The sequence below is a fragment of the Ambystoma mexicanum genome, chromosome 3q (assembly GCF_040938575.1).
Source record: "Ambystoma mexicanum isolate Mex_15411 chromosome 3q, UKY_AmexF1_1, whole genome shotgun sequence".
In the NCBI taxonomy this organism is placed as follows: Eukaryota; Metazoa; Chordata; class Amphibia; order Caudata; family Ambystomatidae; genus Ambystoma; species Ambystoma mexicanum.
In genome coordinates, this window is record NC_090926.1 from 904,572,527 (window position 1) to 904,595,813 (window position 23,287).

General features: G+C 47.7%; 1 protein-coding gene across 2 annotated transcripts in view; it reads left to right on the forward strand.

Annotated features, from left to right (window-relative positions):
• CEP112 (centrosomal protein 112) overlaps positions 1 to 23,287 on the forward strand; it is a 3,147,769-nt gene that overhangs the window by 663,278 nt on the left and 2,461,204 nt on the right. For both annotated transcript variants that reach the window (XR_011305153.1, XM_069655053.1), the window contains exon 11: positions 12,224 to 12,342. Coding sequence is in view for 1 of the 2 variants with exons in the window: in XM_069655053.1 (XP_069511154.1) it covers positions 12,224 to 12,342 (119 nt within the window). In the remaining variant the exon portion in view is untranslated. The remainder of the gene's footprint in view (positions 1 to 12,223; positions 12,343 to 23,287) is intronic.

Genomic DNA, 23,287 nt, shown 5'->3' on the forward strand with positions numbered 1-23,287 from the left:
GTTCACTCCCTAGCACTTCCTTCCTGGTACACCTTGCACTTATCCCCCTACCCCTCATCTCTTCTCCCTCTCTCTGCACTTTTACGTTGGTCCGCCTCTATCAATCAGTGTTATATTTAATTTTCATCCCCATGTTCCCGCCCTGTTGCCCTGTGGGCGCTTTGAAACACAATGTACTTGCTGTGCAAGTGCCTTGCAAATGCATAATAAATAAAAATAAACAAATAAAATACACGAGCAGTCTAATGACAAATGCCAGCGTGAAAATTGATTAGTCTAGAAGATAGTTCAGAGATGAGGGATTTGGATTGGAAAGAGGACGATTTGGGTATAATTGCAAAAAGGCGGTCGGTAAAAACCAAAGGAGGAGATTGGACCTCTTCTCTTGGCAAACTAGAGCGTGAAGAGAAGTTGACCATGGAGAATTCCCTGGAGAACTTCTGAGGGTTTAGAAGAGGTGTGGGCGCTTGTGTTCCAGGAGATGGAGATAGACCGGTCAGAGAGGTAGGAACCAACCGAGTCTGTCACAGAGCACTGTCATCAATACTAATACAGGCATGAGTATTGAGGAGAGACAGGTGGTTGACTGTGTTCTAGGGAGCAGAGGGATCAAAGAGAATATTCACTGAGCAGAGTTTTGGATGGCTGGTAGTAGTAACAATGTTGGAGACCTAAATGAGTCCTGTTTCCATGGACCCAAATTGCAAATGGGTTGAGAGTTCATTGCTCATGATAGGTATTAATAATGTTGAAAACTAGATTGTCTTCTTTGCAAAGAGGTTGATAAAAGAACAAGCTGGGCTGATGGGCCAGAGGATGATTGCTAGCTCAGGAGAAATAGTAGGATGGGAATGACCATGAGGAGGAAGGTGTCATGGTAAGGTGTTATTGGTTTTTGGAAGGAGAATGAGGAACGAAGGAAGGGATGTCTGAGGGTGCAGCGGTAAGGCTCGAACACAATGGTGGCATGTTTTTGGGTAGAAACTTTTATTGCATGAAAAAGGTTGGAAAAATGCCTCTTTGTCCCTAAAAACTAAAAGGGGTTTCCCTGACTCCAAGAAAACAAAGGAAATTGTCAGAATGTCCAAAACCAGAAGGTCTGCCACTGTCGTGTCTCAAAAAGCCTTTCTCTGTCAGTGACATCAATAACATAAACCAACTGTGCAAGGATGAACTCTTCCCAAAGTAAAGTGTTCTTTGTAGATCCAACCAAAAGAAAAGTTCCCAGTCTCTCGGGTAATCAAAACTGGTGAAAATAAAGAAATGTTCACAAATGTAGGTCTCCAAGGTTAGTCGTAATCCTTTCCCACAGATTCTTGTCTTCTGGGGGCCTCTAAGGCCTGTATTTACTTATACAACGGTCAGTAGTCAGTTCACAAGAATGTCTTCTTTGTATTTCTACTGTTTATCCCACTAACTTGGCACACTCCTTTTACAAAGCATATTTTCACTATATATTCTTTACTTATTTTGGGTGCGAGTCACAGACTCGCAGCATTCAGAATGGCTTGATTTACTCCCCTACAAAGCCATTGTCCCCTCATAGACTATCCCTCATTTGGGTGCGGGTCCCATACTTGCACTATCCAAACCTGCTTGGTGTACTCTCCTGCCAAGCATTCGTCCTCTCATGGACTGTCTCTCTTTGGGTGTGAGTCCCAGTCTCGTAATATTCTGATTGGCTTTGTTTCTGTTTCTCATGTGGGTCCCAGACTCGCCCTTTGTTCCCAGGGTCCCAAACCCTCTTGTTCCAGCTTCTGCCTTTCACCCCTTTGTTCCCCAGGACCTCCAGCACCTCTCGGCTAACCTGCGTACGTGTTTGCTTCTTCCCGGCAGGTACCAGCATTTCCTGAACAGCTGCTGCATCTCTTGAAGCTCCGGTAGCGTTGGGCTCCATCGCTGTCTGCAGCAGCTCTGCGGACATCTGCTTCTCCCCAGCAGTGCGTCGTCTCTCATGGACGCTTCACCGGCACTCTGGATGCCCAGAGGTTTTTCTAGGCAGCTGCCCAAGCAATCCTTGCTTCCTGGATCGCCTTTGTGTTCTCCTCCTCCACTCACGTCTTCCCTCCTGCTGGCTCTCGTCTGCTTGCCTGTTGTACGGCTCACCGGCTTCCTACTTGGAAGACCGTCTCTCTTTGTATCTCAGCTGTGGTATATTTAAAGTCCCTCGTTGAAAAATGGAATTGCTTTGGGCCAATCACATTTGTTGAGAAGCTAGAGCGCTTACTCTGCTGCTCCAAAGTGATCCTTGTACTCCTGGTCATCATCATCTTCTCAGTACATGAAATAAAGTCATATGTAGCATACTTTACATTCTCTAATGTTTCAGTCTCGTGAAGTGGATTAAGTTACCCAATACTTGAAGTAGAGCCCTATGCAGTATATTTTGCATTCTCTGATGTTACCAAGTGTATTATGTTTCCCAATACTTTAGAGCCAAATGCAGCATGCTTTATATTTTCTGATTTTGTTATCGTCAAGTATATTGGGTTGGCTAATTTGACAATAGTAGACATTGGCAATATCAAAAGAATAGGAATGAGGATTTAACATTGGGGAAGGGTTTAGGTCTACTGAAGCGGGGGAATACCCCATTTTGAGCATGGCTGTCCCCAGTCCCATAAGGGGGTTCCTCCCTAAGTGGTCCTCACTCGGTGCACCACTCCCAGGGGGACTATTGTACTGTGGACCCACCACCCTAAACCCATGGGAAAGGACTCCCCCTAGGGGAAAAGAGACAACATCCACAAATTTATCACAACTGTTGGTATGTCTCTTATATTGGAGGTTTTTGAGGAGAAATAAGAAGCAACGTCTTGACAGAGGAGAATGGGGTAAGGGTGGGTTGAGCATGGTCTGGATGGACAAGGAGAGTTTGTGGGGATGAAAGCAGAGCGAGCTGCAATGAGGTTGGTATTGCAACAATGTTTAGCGGAGTCCAGGGCAGATGAGTGAAGAGGGATTCCTTGTAGGAGTCAGTGAGAGCAGGAGAACAGGTCTTAAGCATGTGTCGCAGAGGCAGTTGCACAGCATCATAAATTGGCAAATGAGTGGAGTGATCCAAGACTGGATTGGTGTGAAAAAGCAAATAGAAGAGTGGTGCTGAAGGGGAAATCCTGGACAGAGTTCGTGTCCACATAGGCATGTTCACCCCACACCAGCTTCATTGCAGTGTGTGCAAGGCTGGAAGATCCAATGTATGCTCTGTAAGGAGCTATTGAGTCTTCCTTGGATTTGCACTTGGCGATGGAGTAGAAGTGGACATTGAGAATGGAGGGGCCCTGAGCTAGAAAAGTGGAAAAGTGGTAGGGTCAAACGAAGAAGGATCAATGTGTGCGGGTAGAAGAGGTAAGGGGTGAGGATAGAAAGACCAGGTGTTGAGAGTTGCCTTGCTTGTGTGGCGGCTGACTGTAAAGGGCAAACAGATATTTGTTAAAGTGAATAAAGTCAAACTCGAAACATTTGGTATTCGAGATGTATTTACAGTTAACGTTGCCCATGAGGGAAATAGGGTCTTGGTTGGGAGCGATTCAGTGGTGAAATCAAGGTCTGTAAAGAAGTTGCACTGTATGGGCTGCCTGTGGGATTGGGAGGACTCTGGGGACTAGGCATTCCCACAAGCTAGGAGGAGGCCTATTCGGAGGTGGTTTACTGGGGGTGTTTCAGTCCTTTCGTCAATCCCAAACCACCATTCTTCATGACTACAAGCTGTTATGAATTGCCATCTGGCAAGGGTATGAAAAGCCCTGGATTATTTTTTTTTATTAAGTGATGTGGGTAATTCCATCTCTGAAAGGGAAATCTGATTATCAGATTCCCCTTTCATAAGCACCATGCCATAAGCATAGTGTGTACTTGTGCCTGGACATTGCCCATGAGATCCTGGAGTGGGACTCACAGCACCTGGAAGCCAGAAAATCAGAGATCCCTGTTGTTGAAAGCAACCCGCTACAAACGTGATTTCAGTGCACATCGATGTCAGGCAATCTAAAGACCTGTCGATGCTGCCCTTTGGCATCCCTTGTTCTCCGAATCGCTGTCTGCTATTCAACCTCTTTCACTGCTGCGCGGCGCCTGCATAAGTGCATTGTTGGCCCTGCTCAATCTACAAAGTACTGTTGCCATGACTTGCTCAAGTTGCCTGTCCGCAACGCCAGCCTCTTCACTGCCGATCCTGTGAATCGACCGACTCGACCCTGATGTTCCCCAAACCGCGACCTCCGAGCCTTTGCATCAAACCGACTTGCTTTTGCATCTTAGTACAAGCTCGACCGCTGTTGTTCCTCAACCGCTGAGCCCGATTTGGTAAACACCCGATCCGTAACAGCTCGAGTAAATGGTACGAAACCGCAGCTCCCCTTTCTTTCAACCCCCACCTCTGTACCATCGCAACTGCCACATCTGTGACCTGAGCCAACAACGTGGTCGACACCGAGACGCCTGTTTCAAGGCTGACGAACTGCCAAGACTTTTGCAGAAGGTATTTGACTCATATCTGCCTCCTAGAGACTGTCTAGGTCATTTCTATCCCTTTTTGCAACTTGATGAAGTACCCTTCTGATCAGTGTGGTCTTTTGAATGCCTTTCACCTCTTATCTCATCACCCAGTGTGCTGCATATATTCTATGTGTATTTCTTCTACAGAGTTGCGTTTTACAGTGTATTTTAGTTAGTTTTGTACATGGTGTGTCTAATTGCAGTATATATTTTTATACAAACTCAATTGAACAATCCTTTTATTTGGGCTATTATACTAAACTGTTTGGGTTACTACTGAACCATATTCACACCCCACTCAAGAGTATAGCCTTCCCTAGGCCCACGTTACCACTAAAGGTGAAGGAGGTATACCTCTTGATGGTGCCTGTTTTACCTTTATGTTTGTGCTGGCCCTTGGTTTTTAGACGTGTGAAGACTGAGCGGGCACAAGTCAATTTGTTAGTTAGAGGGGGAGATAGAAGAGTTTCCATCTTTACCACATTAACTCAACCTAGAGTTAGGACAGAAAACAACAAGGCTTAGAACCTGTGGCACACTCATTTACACGGAGGACACAGTCTTTGGTAATGTGGGCAAGATGAGCAGATAAGAGTTTCAACATCAAACACAACGTTCAATACCCACGCTTCATGATTAGTGCATACCTGAGAATAGTGATCTGAGTAACCATTGCTTGTGCAGAAACTCCTTATTTCTCTGCCAAATCAATTCAGTTCCATGTGTTAATTCCGCTGCAAAAATATTGTGATGCAAAAATATCGCCATATTTTTGCCGCAAAATTCACACATGGACCCTGTGGGGGACACCCCCGCTCCCACATAATATCCCCAACAAAAATATCGCCTATGGCGAACCAAACGGCCATATCTACGGCGATATTTTTGTTGGGGATATTATGTAGTGATACCGTCATTTCTCCCATGCACAAAGCAGACAGGCCCCTGCCCAGGGTCCCCCAAACCACTTTCTAACAATCACACGCCAAATCAGCCCCACAACCAGAGAGGTAACTGCTGCCTGAATGGTGCATTTGTACACATAGCCATGTGGCTTTAACTTCACTTATGTCGGATTTCAAAGTGGCAGCTAGGATTCTTAAACCTTCGGCCATTGCACGGAAAGAGATAATTACCACTGATTATTCTCTAAGGGGACATTATCTATACCAGCTCTGGAATAAAGGGGACATATATAGTACACCGGCAATGAGTATTTAGGGTCCACTACTGATCAATCCCAGACCTCCTAATGGAGAGATGCTAGAGAGGACCCGATAAGGAATCATACTAAATGATAAAGACAGACTTTAGATCTGGAAGTGAAATGAGCAGAGGCGGAGCCTACGAATGTAAAATCCTGCAGATGGCTATATCTCGGACACTCAGAGACCAGAACCAACGCAACGATTATTTCAATCCTGTTGCCCTGGCAGGAGCCACAGACCAATAAAGGGAGCCAAGAGTATGTTGAGGCGCTGAAAACCTTTGTCCAGGAGGGTGGGAATTGTGCAGTCTGACAAACATCCTAAGCAAGGAGGAAGAAATGCTTGCCGGTAGAAGTGTTTCAAGGTAGTACCCTAAGCAGGGGGGTGGAAAAACGTAAGGGTAGGAGCTGTTAAAGAAGCGTGCTGGGCGCTATGTACCTGGGACTGAAGGCATTCTGCTTGCTTGGCACCATATATCTGAGACCGAGTTACACTAGGGAATCTTGATAAGGACTCTTTAGATGGGCCACTAGACTGGCAATGTAAAACCATGTTGACACTTTCTAGAGCAGTTATCCCCTTTTTAGTTTTTGTGGAAACCCCTAGACTTTTATAGGTGTTCATCTGAACCTATCCCATTGTAAGAATAAAGGTGAGGAATTTAATTTGCTCTGTCTCGGGTGTTCTGTTTATTCCTCATTAGGTCATACAAGAAAGACGTGCCAGTACCAGGAAGAATAATAGATGAGATAAGTTTTGGGAGGGTTTGGTGCAAGGAATTGAAAACCAATGTGCCTGAAGGATGAAGCAGGGAAATCAGATGGAGAAGTGGAACAAATGTGTACGTTTGTTTGATCATAAGACCCGCGCCACCTCATCCAGGCAGTCGGGAATCAGGAGCACCTGCTGCAGAAATTAGTTGTACCCTGCAGGTTATGATTTCGCACCCGCTGCAGAAATTAGTTGTACCCTGCAGGTTATGATTTCAAATCCCCATGCGTTTGCTCAGTTTTTCATCCTACTGACTGTGATAAAATGGTTAGCCCTTGTGTGTTTTACCAACGTGTGAGGTTTCCAGGCACCACTCAGAAGAAGATACAAGTAGAGTCTGTGTATATTCCTGATGACATTTCTATCTTCCAGGTGCACAACAAATAGATACATTTTTCGTCCAGGATGAACGCCAAGTAATCTTCTGTAGTGCTCTATTGTTGCAAAGGCCATGTCTGTCTGTGGGGCAGTCTTTTACAGCAGTGGTTGACAAATGTGTCTCCTTTGTGTCATGTGTGGGGATGTTAGCTGTTAGGGTTGGGGCTCGCTTGATCTCATGGAACACAGAGCACAAACTAATAAGTAGACTTGACATTACTAGCTGGGGGCAGGTACTTTTCCATACTGTGATCGGTTCACAAATCCTTACTGATAATCCTCCCTGCAAAGAGCAAATGAGGATCGTAGACCGGCAAGGCAGTTTCCCCTCTCCACCCTCCATTGTCCTACTCCCTTTATTGCACAGCGTTCTGCGCCTTTCTAGTTTTACGCTGTATGAACCACCTACATACATACGAGGGAATTAACATACTGTATGACTTTCTTTTCTGTGAGAAAACAAAAGTATGCTTCTGTGCCATTTCGAATGTGAGCACCTGGGAAAGATGCAAGGAGTGCCCTGGAAGATAAAGCATGAGCACATATTAAAATGGTCGACACCAATACCAAAGCTCTGCAGTTGTCCCCAACAAAAGCATTCCTTTTTAATGTTCAAACAAAAGCAAGAACCCCTCGTTGTCAGGTGCGGGGGACTTCACTGCTCACCAAGAAAAGCAAGAAATGACCAACCTAACGCAATTAGAGGGGCTAGCGTTCAGCCTGCAAGGGAGGAACCGGTAGTCCAAGAACATCTGGAGGGCATTTTCGGATCTTTACCATTAGGTGCCCGAAAAGACATTGGGCCTCATCAGGAGTCCGGCAGTAGCCGTGCCGGAAAAACCAGCAGGCTGCCGCTGAGCCCCAAAATACCATTCTGCCTCTGTGATTGCCGGAATCACTGGGGCATTACAACCCTGGTGACCCGGTAATTCCAGAGACGGAATTCCGTAAATCCCCATAGGACTCCATGGGGATGGGGACAATGGAAACACCGGTTCCGTCTATGACGGAGCTGGTGTTTCCATTTCTGCCTGTAAGGGGGTGGCATTACTCCCGCCAGGTCAGACCTGGTTGGAGTGACACCTCCCGCCTGCAGAACTCGGAATTAGCTGGTCAAGAAAAAACGGTGGTGGCGGATATACCGCCACCGTTGTTTCCTGACTGGCAGGGTCATAATGAGGCCCATTGGCTGACTCTCCATCCGATGGTTCAAATTGTTGTCAGCCCTATTTTCCGTCTCTTCCAATCTTGGCAGCACTCACACATGAAAATGCATCCCCTCTCCCAACCTTCAACCCCGCCACCTGAACTCCCCCATCAATCCCTCACGCTGTGACCTGGATTCAGCCCCTAGTTCCCATCCTTCTTGCCTGTTCACTTAAATGAAAACCTTCTATACAAGCCATGCTGTCAAGGTCACCGGTCCCTTGACCAACTCAGGTAAGATACTGCGGTTGTACCCACTGCCAACGAGGCGGAGAGTACATTCTGATTATTTCATAGCACGATTCGATTTCCTTGTTATCCACTTTAATCTTTAGGGTCAAGTACAGTAGCACCCCCACCCTAGTAAAAAGCATTATACAAATATCCTCTAAGGAAGCAGAAAAACATACTGGGAGACTTAATTAGAAGCTGGAGCGATCAAGCTGAGGCTTCAACTTTTAATATTACCCCTTGATCTGGAAGTGCTTTGAAGTCCAGTGCAATATCAACAAAATGATGCGCTTTCCGTAATAGGCATTGTTGGCAAGACTGCCACCGAACCGCCTCATGAAGTCACACCTTGGTATTCTGGCTTGCTATATGCCAACGCAGGAGCAACCATCCATTTACCTTACCAGGCAGATTCCTTGGGAGGTTTGCCTCTTTCGCGTTCCATGGCAAGAGCTTCATGAACAGCAGGGGCAGGGTAGGACAGGCTGTTAAGTGTTACATGACCCCTTCTGTAATGCCTTGGCATTTTGAGCACCCACCCAGAACAGTATAAGCCATAAGATTATTTTACTGATGCATTGGCCTTGTTGGTTCCTTGTCATCCATGGTGTTATACGAAGCAGCAACTGTTCACAATGCACCCAGATGTGTATATTGTATATGCGAATGAGGTCACAAGGTGTTTGAATATATACAAGTGGAGATCTGGCTTTCCTGTTCCCCTAAGCCACTCCTCACCACACACCACCTGTTTAGGCGAAGATCACTGACTAGGGTCATGGCACGGGATTAGGAAAGGTGTTGGATCGTTTATTTCAAGGCACTTATCATCATTATTTGTTTAGCAAAATGATCGCACAACGGGAGGGGAATCGACACACAGCCGTTGTAGACGGTGTGCTTTTATTGATTGTCTTCCCTGTTGGAGGGGATGCTCTCTGGGTCTGTAACGTGGTGAAAGGCTGGGTGCATTCAAGGCCTGTTGTTTTTAAATGAGGTTTAATTGCTCGGCATTTTTTTAATTACACTGTCAGAGAGGCCAGAGCCTGCAAAATATCTCGAACAAGGCTGTGCCAGATATAAGGAGGCAACCAGGCTTTGTTGTCTACAAGGGGCTAGTTATTCGAGGCGAGATTCTTCCTTCAGACTGCACCGTCCTTTCTTGCAGCTTTCATATAATGGTGGGCTTAGCCGTAGGATAAGAAAATCCCATTTTATGATTTAGACTGGTGCCTTTAGTTTGAGAATGTTAATATGGGAAGCACACCCGTGACAGTGTGGACATCCAGATGCAAACCGAGTGCCCATCACGAGTGACCTGGCAGTTAGTTACTGTTTCTACCAGCGCCTAGTTGCCTCCGGACTTTGAAGGCTTTACAAACCAATAAATAAATCCATTTCTCTGAGACACTGCGTCAGTGAATTGTTTTGAACATTTAAATGTCAGTGGGTAGATGTCTCCTATAGAGTTGGCAGGGTGAGTGTAGGCGTTACAACATGATCAACCCAAACGCACAGAAAAAGACCCAGAAGACCGCCAATATAACCCTACTAAAAACTCTTTAACACTCTGCATACCAACTGCACCAACATTAAAGAAACAAGACACATACCGTAGCCACAAAAGCACCGCAAACTGCAAGCACTCTACCGACTCTCCACAACACCCAAGATGCACATAAAACATCCAAGATGCAATGGTGACCTATCCAACCGTACCTGCACGAAGTGACCGGTTCTTCCGAAGTGAGGCCGCCAACAGCACAGCAAAGCTCTCTAGCGCTTTGGCCTCTCCATCCCACTGACACATCCTAACCCTCTTCCTTTTCAGATCAGCCTGGGCGCCTGGAGACCATGAAATCACAATACCATAACATGGCATGTTCTGCAATCCAGCATGCAGTGCTTTGCTCTCTCTGCACCTGCTAGAGCTGAAACTGAAACCTGTCCAGTGCCGGTTGCAAAACACCAGCCGCAGCTTTATATTCTAACAATCGGGGACACCCATGGCAGCGGGAGGGAGTGCAAACAAAGTGGTGTAGATGGGGAGAGTACCCACAGTAAAGAGAGCGAGGAGCTTGGCCGATCTGGTGTTCCCAGTGCAGCATTTCACACAGAGCCCTCTCGAGGTGTGAGTAAGGAAGTGCTGTCTTCTTTCTGTTTGCTCTTTCCACATCATGCCACTCCTCCATGCACGAAACCGAGGGATCATGAACCGCTATTAACGACTCCGATCTGCAAGTGTGCAGCCCATGGTAACGATAAGGGATCCATCCAAGTCAGCCCGCGGTGCTAGGCTGATTACTGTCTGCAGTGCACATAGTTCCAATGGCCTGTCCAGACACTTTTGACTGGGGTGACCCAAGTGGGGCACTGACTTATGCAGTGGTGGCATGAAGTTCGAGCGCACAGGCACACACACGCGCACGTGTTCACTGGGAACTAAAGGAGGCCCTGAAAATGATCTTCAAAGTGGCCCTATATATTACCCATTTTCAGCCAGCTCAACCCTTTTCCTATGGGAACATTTGGAAGCACCACACAAGAGGCCCAGGGTGCAGAGGCCAGCCGGGAAATCTCCAGAGTTCCTATAGGCCAGACCACCCCTGCACACACACACACTGATCATAGGACAGTGTTTTAAGTGGGGTAAGAAATTGAGGTGGGCCTTCGTTTGAGAGCGTGACCTAAAAGTGTACAACTCATAGTAAGGTGCGCAAACAAACATAAATGTATGTGAGTATTTATATGTTTGTATGCGTACTACTATGGTTTGTGTACTTTTCAAGCCATCTTTTATAAACGTAGCAATGTTACATATTTCTATGTTTATGAAAGGTGGCTTGAAAAGTGCACAAACCATAGTAAGTTACGCACACTTGTGTACTTTTCAAGCCACCTTTTATAAACATAGCCATTTGTAACTTAAGTCTGTGTTTCTAAAAGATGGCTTGACACGTAAACAATTCAATGCATCCTTTATAAAGCGTTCGTTGATGATGGACAAAACCCAAGGTGGCTTTGTCCGTTGATCTTTTATAAAGCTTTGCCAACGGAGATAGACGCCTCGGGCATTGTGATCTATCTGCTCTGAGCAGAGATCACTGAGCCGGAGGTGCCTTTCACCCTCTGCGAACCCGAGGGCTCCGTGATCGATTCTGCATATTAGATCATGGCCAGCTGGTTCACGAGGGTCACTGACCTGGGGAGGGCAAAGAAAGGGACAGTAACTACCTCTGATGACCCTGATGAGGGGTCATCAGAGGAAGTTACACTGACTGACAGAAGTGCCGCCAGCCTCAGTGTGCTGTGGCTGGCTGGCAGTTCTGCCAGCTCAGCTTGCCTGACATAATGGCGGGCGCATCTCCCGTTGCGGCCGCAGTGGGATAATGCGTCCGCCAATGTTGTGTGGGACCGGTTCCCGGAAGGGCCCTGCCTCAGCCCCACCTTCTGGAGACTGCCGGAGCCCGGCCTGGCCCACTTAAAGCACTTGTTTAGGATAATGGGGTGGCACTTGGGGTGTGGCTAATCAGATTCCAGGGGTATCATGTGCCACCCCACGCCACTCCCTGCGCACGCCTATGTATAGTTCACAATCTTCACTTAGGCGATGGGTGTTCCGCTGGACTGGATTCATTCTGTGTTCCTGGTCCGTGCAGTATACATGTGTGTGCGAGTGTCCAGGATGATGCGCTAATTGTGCATATGGCATATGCCTGGGATTCGAATGATGTCACTGAGGATGGGGTCATTAGCACATCGACGTGGTACGCTGGGATAACCCAAAGACGCCCACCATCTTTTATAACTCTTGCTCAAGGTTTTGGTATTCACAGACACGGGTTTTACGTGGAGTGTAATAGCAATGCCGCATTACAAGTAAAGAAGCTTTTGCACTTGTTGTGACTAACTGCGTTCTCTTTTCTTGACAGTGCAAACTCTAGTGCGTGAATCCCAAGTGATCCGCGAGAGCAAAGAAAGGCAGATTGCAGAGTTGAAGAAGATGTGCGAGCAAAGCACGGATTCCATCCGGAACGAATGGGAGAAAAAGGTAAACTCTTGCTCTTCCTTAAAGGCTGCAGGGAGAAGCGCAAACATTACATAATACTGTATAAACACAGACCCGTTTTCTTCCTCCAGATGCCAACCATCGTAAAGCTACTATAAATGGAATCCTTTTATTCAGCACGGGACTAAAGCGTCCCCTCTACCTCTACGACCCGTTTCCTTCCCTCCAAACTAGCAATATGTCCTGCGCGGGCACATGGGCTATGAGTTGTGGTCATTGCATTGAGGAGCTTGTACTTACTTCGGCACCAGGTGCTGCACAGCCATTCATCAACTATCCAGCCACCATCAAATGGCCACCTGCCTACTGTTTGAGACATTGTTTGGCTTACATTATTTTCTGGTGGTCATGATGTATTTTTTTTTTAAATATGTTTTTTATTGAAGTTTGGACCATTGCAAGTAGTAACCAAGTTTAAATGTGCATAGTCTAAAAGCATTGGAAGGGTAAAATAAATATCCGATAATGGTCCGCAAACCTCACAGTTTCTCTTGTATATGTGTGACGAAATGACTACTGCGCGAGTGGTGTATGCAACTTCTAGTAAGGCCCACATTACTACTAAACCTGCAGGGATCTGTCACGGCTCGCTGGCACCGGCGTTCCCTGTGGCAACGCTGGAGATTGCAAGCACTCTCTGTTTCCCACTCTTTCAAGATGTCTCCTCATCCTCTGGGTTACGGTGCAGTGTTTTCACGTTCGCATGGCAGACGTCCTCTGACGTCATCTCGTTCTCCCATGGATTCCGGATATGGCTCAGCAGAGCCGAAGCTCAGTGCGTCGCTACTCTCTACAGACGCTGCGTGAGTTCGCAACTAGGGTGTTTATTACTCTACACCTTATTCCTATGCTTACCTTTCCTTCCTGCTCTTTCCTACAGACTTGCCTTTCTGCCCAGTCATCCCGTTCCGCTGCCCACGAGTCTACAGGAAGCTCCGGTAGCCTCCCCTTCCAGACACGTTAGGTACACCACCAACCATTACATTGATTCCTCTCGTACCTAGTTCCTTCGCTCATCTCTTGTTTACTTATCTAGAATCCGGACTTCACCGAGATTCCATGACCAGATCCAGTGAGTCCTGTAATCTTGAGGAGCTGCAGCCAGCGGATAACGCGACCTATCCAGCTCCACATCCGTTCCAGCAGGGTTTTTTCCCCCCCAGGAGGGTTTCCCTGGGATCCCTTGCACAACCCTTCGTTTCCCTCTTAGGGTGGAGGGAGGTGTTAGGGGCCTCAGGGGACTCTCCATTTGCCTCGTTGGTTGCTGCACGAGACAGGTTAGTGTTGAATCATTACAGCTAGCGACGCCTATAAAAGAAAAAAGAAAAGGGTTAGATACACATCATGACTACTTTACAGGCCGCCTTAGACCAAGTGCAGCAATTAACGACCGCAGTACAAGGATTGTCCCATGAGGTACAAGCCTTAAAGCATGAAAACGCAATCCTTAAACAACAAATGTTAATTAAGGCCCCCACTAGTTCGGAGATTCCTCCTGGCCCTCTACCAGGCGGGAAATACGACGGAAACCCGCATTCTTTAAGGGAATTTTTGGATGCATGTACGGTGCAATTTGCTTTTAAAACATCCTTCTTTCCCTCGGACAGAGATAGAGTGGGATATATGATTACCCATCTCACAGGTCCCGCGCTAGCTTGGGCCACGCCTATTGTCACTTCCAACAATGCCATATTAGATTCTGTGCCTGCTTTTACGGCGAGCATAAAAGCTATGTTTTCTCGGAGGGAATACAATGTCTCCTCTCAAGAGAAACTTCTAGATTTCAAGCAAGGGTCTTTAGGAATCTTAGAATTCATTACCCGTTTTAAACAAATGGCCGTAGGTACATCATGGGCCGATGATGCGCTTATTACGTTGTTTAGGAGAGGGGTTAATGAGGAGTTGAAGGATGAACTAGCTCGAGTTCCGAGACCAAACACATTAGCTGAACTAATCTCGTTAACCATGCAGCTGGACTATCGACTGCAAGAAAGGCACACGGAGAGGAGGAAAGGGAGAAGTCATCGCTCTGTGCCAGAATTAGCATCCTCCCCTAAAACTGCTACTCCGAACGAACCTATGCAGGTGGGCACTGCACGGGGTCCTCTAACTCAAGAGGAACGCGCCCGCAGAATAAACCAGGGACTATGCATGTATTGCGGCTCTTCTGATCATGCCGTGCACGAGTGCCCAGTCGCTCCTCTCAGAAAACCATTTCGTTCGGGAAATGCCAGACCTCAACCGTAAGGGGACCTACGGTCGGGGTAACAGATACAGGTTCCCAATCTCCTACAAGATTGTCTCCCTCGCTGGACATGGTAGTCCTGCGTGTCACTTTTTCTCTGCCAGATAAAAGCATTGTTACTGTCCCAACCTTGGTTGACTGTGGGGCAGCTGGTTTGTTCATGGACGATTTTTGGGCGAGAAAACAGAATATTCCCCGGTCTCCCAAAGCAATCGCGATACCTGTTGAAGGCGTAGACGGAACCCCACTAATATCGGGACCTATACGAGAACACTCTCACCTTGAAGATGTTCATTGGATCACACAGGGAGGACGCCATATTTGATATAATAAAAGCAGCTCACTACCCTGTCATTTTGGGTTTGCCATGGTTAAGACTACATAACCCTTACATAAATTGGGCAGCCGGTTCCATTTTTTTGGGATCAGAATATTGTACCCAACACTGTCTTGCTGAAGGATCAGTCGGATTTTGTACTCCTTCTTCGAATCCTGTTGCCCCTCAAAGGATAGTAGACTTGATAAGTCTTGTTCCTCCTGAGTACGAAGAGTTTCAGGACATCTTCTCCTCTTCCAAATATTCTGAACTTCCGCCTCATCGGAGAGACGATTGTTGCATCCGTCTAGACTCCTCTCAGCCACTCCCTTTCGGAAAGATGTACATCCTTTCCGAGAAGGAAAAATTAGTCCTACAACAGTATTTGGATACCCACCTCAGAAACGGTTTGATTGCGGAATCGACTTCCCCTGCAGGCGCATCATTATTCTTTATAGCAAAGAAGGACACGGACGAGTTACGTCCCTGCATTGATTATAGGGGTCTTAACAAGATCACAATTCCCGATCGATACCCAATGCCCTTAATACCAGACATCCTAGAAGCAGTAAAAGGGGCAACAATTTACACAAAGTTGGACCTCAGAGGGGCTTATCACCTCATCAGAATTAAAGAAGGGGATGAGTGGAAGACCGCGTTTCGTACCCCTTTTGGACATTTCGAATACTGGGTTATGCCCTTCGGTCTTCGCGAATGCACCTGCAGTTTTTCAAAGATTCATTGACCATATATTCTCAGACCTCCTTCTTCATACGGTAGTGGTGTATCTTGACGACATATTGGTGTTTTCCAGGAATCCTAAAGAACATCACCAACACGTGTGTCAGGTATTACACCGATTACGAAGTAACCACCTCTATTGCAAGCCAGAAAAGTGCAGATTCCATCAGACTACAGTCACGTACCTGGGGTTCGTTCTGTCCCCTACTGGAATTTCCATGGATCCTCGCAAGGTGACCGCTATTCTGGAATGGTCCTCTCCTAGTTCTATCAAGGAACTACAGAGATTTCTGGGGTTTTCGAATTTCTATAGGAAATTTATTGCAGGATTTTCCTCAATCGTTCTGCCCCTTACAAGATTTCTCAAGAAGGGAAAGCCTTTTAAATGGACAGAAGACACCCAGTCAGCCTTTGATACTTTGAAGACTCTTTTTACTTCCGCTCCACTCTTGCGAACCCCAGATCAGAGCTTACCGTTTATAGTCGAAACTGATGCCTCCCATTTTGCTTTGGGTGCAGTGCTTAAACAAGCTTTTGCTCAAGGACCAGAACACCCTGTGGCTTTTCTGTCCAAGACTTTTTCTCCCTCTGAGATCAATTACACGGTGCTAGAGGAGGAGTTGCTGGCTATAAAACGGGCCTTTCAAGAATGGAGACATCTCCTTTTGGGTTCCCAACATCCCATTGCGGTTCGCACCGACCATCAGAATCTCAAGAGTTTACAATACGCTGAGACTCGCAACAGCCGGCAAGCAAGATGGGCCCATTTTTTCTCTCCCTACAATATCACTTTCACTATCATTCCAGGTAAAACTAATCTTCAAGCAGACGCTCTATCTCGAAGAGATCCCGATTGCAAATCTGGTTTTCAGACCGAAAGATTGTTTCCTCATGCTACATTTATATCTATGGTTCAGGACTTCCTCCACTCTGTAGCAGCCCAAACTCATGTCTTAATGGACTCCATCAGATTTCAGGCGGATAAATGGGGACTAAGTCTCGAAGACAGATGTTTCTACCGGGGTCATCAGGTGTACATTCCCTCACTCCAGCTCCGAACTGAAGTAATGCACATGTGTTACGATTCTATAGTAGCTGGACATCGTGGAATAGCCAGCACCCAGGAGCTCATACTGAGACATTTCTGGTGGGAAACCTTAAGAAGGGACGTGACTGATTACGTCTCTTCCTGTGTGGTCTGTCAGCAAGTTAAGGTTCCTCGCAGTAAACCATTGGGAAAGCTGGCTCTGGTCCAAATACCTACCCGTCCTTGGCAATTGATTTCCACAGATTTTATTGTTGACTTACCTGTGTCTAAAGATCATACCACCATTATGGTAACGGTTGATTATTTCACCAAATTGGCTCATTTCCAGGCTCTGCCCTCAGTACCGACAGCATCACAGATGGCAAGACATTTCATAGACTCCATCTTTTCCCGGCATGGTCTTCCTGACAGCATAGTGTCAGATCGGGGTTCCCAATATATTTCCCGATATTGGCAACAAGTCTGCTCTGCTTTAGGCATAAAAAGAGGCTTGAGTTCGGGATACCATCCTCAAACTAATGGGCAGACTGAACTGTTTTGTATCAGCGGCACAGGACAATTGGAAGGATTTGTTACCTTTGGCAGAATTTGCCTACAATAACGCTCCTCATGCTTCTATCAAAACTAGTCCCTTTCATTGTACCGATGGGTACTATCCTTCCTGCTATTCATCCTCTCTTCTCAGATCTTCAGCCTTTCCAGATGTGGACGCCCTAATGGGCGACATTCAACAGGGACATCTTTTGGCCAGAACCGCATTACTGGAAGCTCAAGAACATTCTAAACGTTATGCTGACTTGCATCGTTCACCGTCTCCAGTGATTGTTCCGGGGGATTTGGTCTGGCTCTCAGCAAAGTTTCTGCCCAGACATCTGGTTCCCTCTAAATTGTCTCTGAAATATTTTGGACCTTTCACGGTATTGAGAGCAAAAGGTTCTTTGGCTTTTGAGTTACAGCTTCCACCTTCTTGGTCCAGGATCTACCCAGTTTTTCACGTTTCACAACTCAAGGTTCATGTATCAGATCGTTTTGGTCGATCTACAAAGGCCTACCCGCCTCCAGTAGCTACTACGGATGGTCCTGAGTTCGAAGTCTCGGGCATTTGTGATTCGCGTTATCATCGCGGTCGACTGCAGTATTTGATCCATTGGAAGGGTTACTCTGTGGCCGACCGTACGTGGGAACCAGCTTCAGCGGTCCACACCCCCTTACTTGTTCGCCGTTTTCACAGGTATCATCCGGGCAAGCCAGGGGGTGTTACCCTCGGAAGGAGGCATACTGTCACGGCTCGATGGCACCGGCGTTCCCTGTGGCAACGCTGGAGATTGCGAGCACTCTCCGTTTCCCCCTCTTCCAAGATGGCTCCTCATCCTCTGGGTTACGGTGCAGTGCTTTCACGTTTGCATGGCAGACGTCCTCTGATGTCATCTCGTTCTCCCATGGATTCCGGATATGGCTCAGCAGAGCCGAAGCTCAGTGCGTCGCTACTCTCTACAGACACTACGTGAGTTCGCAACTATGGTGTTTATTACTCTACACCTTATTCCTATGCTTACCTTTCCTTCCTGCTCTTTCCTACAGCCTTGCCTTTCTGCCCAGTCATCCCGTTCCGCTGCCCACGAGTCTACAGGAAGCTCCGGTAGCCTCCCCTTCCAGACACGTTAGGTACACCACCAACCATTACATTGATTCCTCTCGTACCTAGTTCCTTCGCTCATCTCTTGTTTACTTATCTAGAATCCGGACTTCGCCGAGATTCCGTGACCAGATCCAGTGTCACTCGCAGTCGCGGCCATCACAGCGACTGGCGATTTCTTCCGCGTTGGAGTTTGAGAGGACGCAGAGGAGGATTACTTTAGTCCTTTTTCTGTGTTCGCTCCGCAGCTCCGAACGCGGGACGCAACGCTGCCGGGAGTATTTAAATCCCCGCCTCCCGGCAGGTCGTTGCGTTGCACCCCCCCTCTGTTGTTTACTTTTCGACTCTGGGTCCTTCGCTCTTCCTCTGCACCTCGCTTTGGAAATTCTCAGGGGTTACTCCCCTTGGATACTTTTCTCCGGGGTTCCGGTTTTTCAGCAGAACACCGTACTTTGTTTCCCTTTTCTCTTCGCCGCCTTCCCTGGGCGGCGCTAGCTGTGCCTTTTTTCTCCGGCGGTCTCTCGCGCTCTCTCTCTCTCTCTCACTCTCTCTCTCTCTCTCTCTCTCTCTCCTGTTCTCTCACCTTGCTCTTTTTGGTCCAGTCAGCGTGCTCCTCCGCAGTACTTTTCTGGAACATTATCGACCTCCACTGCAGCCTCCTCAGCTGCTGCCTTCTCCGCCTGCGCTTCAGGCCTGCTGCTATTGTTGGACTTGGACATTCATTGGCCACCCTTCAGTTGTTGGAGATCCTTCGCTTCCTTCTTTTTCATCTGGGAACAACTGGCCTTCGCAGACAAGTCTTGGCACCTCTTATCAGGGTTTTTTCCCCTCTGCGGGTTTTTCCCTGCATTTTCTGGCTTGGTCCCGGAAAGGAGGTCACTGTGCCGCTGTTCTCACCCGGCGGCCACAGTGGCTTCTCTCCGTGACAAGCTCACGCACCAGAAAAAGGAGAGAGACTACCTGGCACGTCGAGGACTGCAAGAAACCATTGACTCGGAAAGCTCAGGTGAGGAGAACGTGGGTACAGGGGAAACTCAGCCAAGGGTACTTGTCAAGTCACAGATTGCAACGCCTAAGAGTATCACGATGTCAGCTGAGGAACAGGTCCAAGAGCTGTGGAAGGCTTTTCAGGCTATGTCCCAGGAGCTACAAGGGGTCAAGACTGAGAATGCTTTGCTTAAACAAATGGTTGTGGCTAGGGAACCGACTCCCTCGGAATTGCCACCCATGGCGCTGTCCTCTGGGAAGTTTGATGGCTCCCTCAAGAAGGTGAAGGAGTTTCTTGAAGCAAGCCTGGTTCATTTCACATTCAGACCTCGTACCTTTGCTACAGACCAGACCCGGGTGGGTTTCCTAATATCCAACATGACTGGAAACGCTCTGTCCTGGGCCACCTCATTGGTGACTAGTGGAAACGCCATTTTGCAGGACTATTCAAGGTTTCAGAATCTTCTCAAGCAGACCTTTGAACGACCAGAGCTCTCCTTCACAGCCTGCGAAGATCTGTTGGATGTCCGGCAAGGCTCGCTAGACGTTTTATCATATATTTCCTCTTTCAAGACATTAGCAGCCGGAGCAGGATGGCCCGAGGCAGCACAGTATGCCATTTTCAGAAGAGGACTGAAGGAGGAAATTAAAGACGAGCTGGCCAGATCTCCTCGTTCTCCTACTTTCTCAGATCTACTTTCTGCTGCACTTCATATAGAGTATCGCCTTCAAGAGAGACGAGTTGAACGTCGGAAGCAAAGGATTCCTGGCCATATCTCAGACCCCTCTGTACCCGTTCTCCCTAGTCGCTCTACTAACATCGTTACTGAAGAACCCATGCAGATCGGTGCCACCAGGGCGCCCTTGTCCGCAGCTGAAAGACGTCGCAGAAGAGAGAAAGGACTGTGTGCCTACTGCGGATCAGATCAACATTTTATCAGAGACTGTACAGAGCTGTCCAATAAGAAGTCGGGAAACGACTACCCTCGGCGTCAGTAGGGACAAGCGACCGAGGGTCTTCGAGCAATCTTCATCGTCCCTATGTCTCTCTGTCAGTGACCTCCTCTGAATCCAAGGAGGACTCCAGGCTGATGGTCATTCCAGTACAACTCAACCTCGGAAAACATCAGGTGGAGACACTGGCCCTATTAGACTGTGGCGCGGCAGGAAACTTCGTTGACACCCTGTGGGCAGACAAGGTGGGTCTCCGTAGGATTCCCCGGGCAGAAGGTCAGAAGGTGGAAGGTGTGGACGGTTCACCTTTGTCCTCAGGTCCCATCACCCATACCACTGAAGATCTCTCCTTGACGATTAACCAACATAAGGAAGTTATGAGTTTTGATATTATCAGGGCTGCCCATTTCCCCATCATATTGGGCATTACCTGGCTCCGTAGACACAATCCTCTGATCAACTGGACCGAAAATCAAATAAGTTTCAGTTCCCCGTATTGCGCAACCAACTGTTTTTCACTGGAAGGTCGAGCTGATCTGCAGCCAGTCAAGGTGTTTCCCAACAACCATGTTGGTATCCATGCTTTACCCAATTTCTGCTCTGGCTTCTCTGAGGTATTTCAGGAGTGCCTCCATGCCAGACTTCCACCCCATCGGCCAGAGGACTGCACTATCGATCTGGAGCCCAATGCCTTGGTTCCGTTTGGACGGATGTTCGCTCTCACCCAAACCGAGAGACAAGTCCTACGGAGATACTTGGATACCAACATGGAAAATGGTCTCATTCAACCTTCAAAGTCTCCAGCAGGAGCCCCTTTGTTTTTCATTAAGAAGAGAGATTCCGCCGATCTTAGACCCTGCATCGACTACAGGGGCCTGAATACAGTGACAGTCCGTGACCGGTATCCCATGCCCCTTATCACGGACATTATTGAGGCGGTGCAAGGTGCTCGAGTTTATACAAAACTGGATCTTCGCAACGCATACCATCTGTTGCGGATTGCCAAGGGTGACGAATGGAAAACCGCGTTTCGTACTCCTCTGGGCCTATTTGAGTATAAGGTTATGCCGTTCGGTTTGGTGAACGCCCCAGCGGTGTTTCAGAGGTTTATGGACCGAATGTTCTCTGACATGCTTTCCATCTCGGTCATCATCTATTTAGATGATATCTTGGTTTTTTCCCCTAACATGAGAGAACGCATAACACAAGTACGACGAGTTTTGGAGCGTCTTAAGGTGAACAATCTACTGGTCAAGGAGGAGAAATGCAGATTCGCTGTACCATCGGTACATTATCTGGGATATGTTCTATCAGAAGGAGGGATCGCCATGGATCCGGACAAGGTACACGTTATTCTTGACTGGCCGGCCCCGACCTCCGTCCGGGAGGTCCAGAGGTTCCTGGGTCTTTCGAATTACTACAGGAGATTCATTCCTAACTTTTCGGAGGTGGTATACCCCATCACCCGCCTACTCAAGAAGACGGCCTATCCTTTTTCCTGGTCTACTGAGGCGGAAAAGAGTTTCTGTAATCTGAAAACCCTCTTTTGCTCTGCCCCGATTCTGCAGCATCCCAGCCAAACTCTTCCATTTATTCTGGAGACAGACGCATCTGCCATAGCTGTCGGAGCAGTGTTGCTTCAGTCCTTTAACAAGGTGGAGCATCCTGTCGCCTATCTCTCCAAGACTCTTTCTCCCAGCCAACTCAACTACTCGATTCTGGAAAAAGAATTGTTAGCAATGAAACTGGCTTGTGAGGAATGGAGGCACCTTCTCATGGGTGCCCGCCATCGGTTCCTCATTCGCACCGATCACAAGAACCTAAAGGCTTTACAGGACATGGAATTTTCAAACTCCAGGCAAGCTAGATGGGCCTATCTATTTTCGCAGTACGACTTCCAGATCACGTACATCCCTGGGTCTTTCAACCGTCTGGCTGACGCTTTGTCTCGCAAGGATTCCCACTTGGAAACGGTAGCTGTCAAGTCTGAACCATTGTTCCACAGAAATCGGATCCTAGCCATGGGGAGTTCTTTTCTTCAGGAGGTCAAGGCTGCTGTTGCGCAAGAGGCTCCTCATATCTCTTTTTCAGCTGATTCCCCTTTCCAATTCAAGGACGGTTGGGTCTTCTACAAGAAGAGGTGGTATATCCCTGAAGGGTCGTTGCGCCGGAAGATCCTTAAATGGTGTCACGACTCTCGTCTAGGCGGACACAGAAGCGGAAATGGTACGATGGAACTTATCTCGAGGTCATTTCTTTGGCCCAACATCAGGAGAGACGTGTTCAACTACGTAAAGACCTGCCCAACTTGTGCCAGAATCAAATATGCCTCGGGGAAGCCCCTAGGACTTCTCACCCAAGTGGAGATACCGACTCGCCCATGGGGACTCATCTCCACGGACTTCATAGTGGAGCTTCCTGAGTCTGAGTCATGCACATGTATCATGGTTACAGTGGACTCTCTAAGCAAGTTAGCCCATTTTGCTCCTCTTCCTGGACTTCCTTCTGCCACCAAGATGGCAGAGACATTTGCCCGAGATATCTTCAAGCTTCATGGCCTCCCCGACAAGATAATATCCGATCGAGGAAGCCAGTACATTTCCAAATTCTGGACGGCTTTGTGTTCTCGATTGGGAGTGGAAAGGGCCCTTTCCTCTGGGTTTCACCCACAGACGAATGGCCAAACGGAGCGACTCAACGCAACCTTGGAGCAGTACTTGCGATGCTTTATTTCCCAGCGTCAAGATAATTGGATTTCTCTACTCCCTACTGCAGAATTCGTCTACAACAACTCCAGGCACACTGCCACAGGCCTATCCCCTTTTTTTTGTACCTATGGTGTTCACCTGCGTTATCTAATGCCCGAGGTGCCCAGGTTCTCTAACTCTCAGACTGCGGAAGAGGTGCTAAGAAATGTCAAGGAGGCCAGGGACAGTGCATGGCTAAGCTTGACGGATTGTAGACAGCGGAATAAGACTGAAGCCGACAAACATCGCAGGG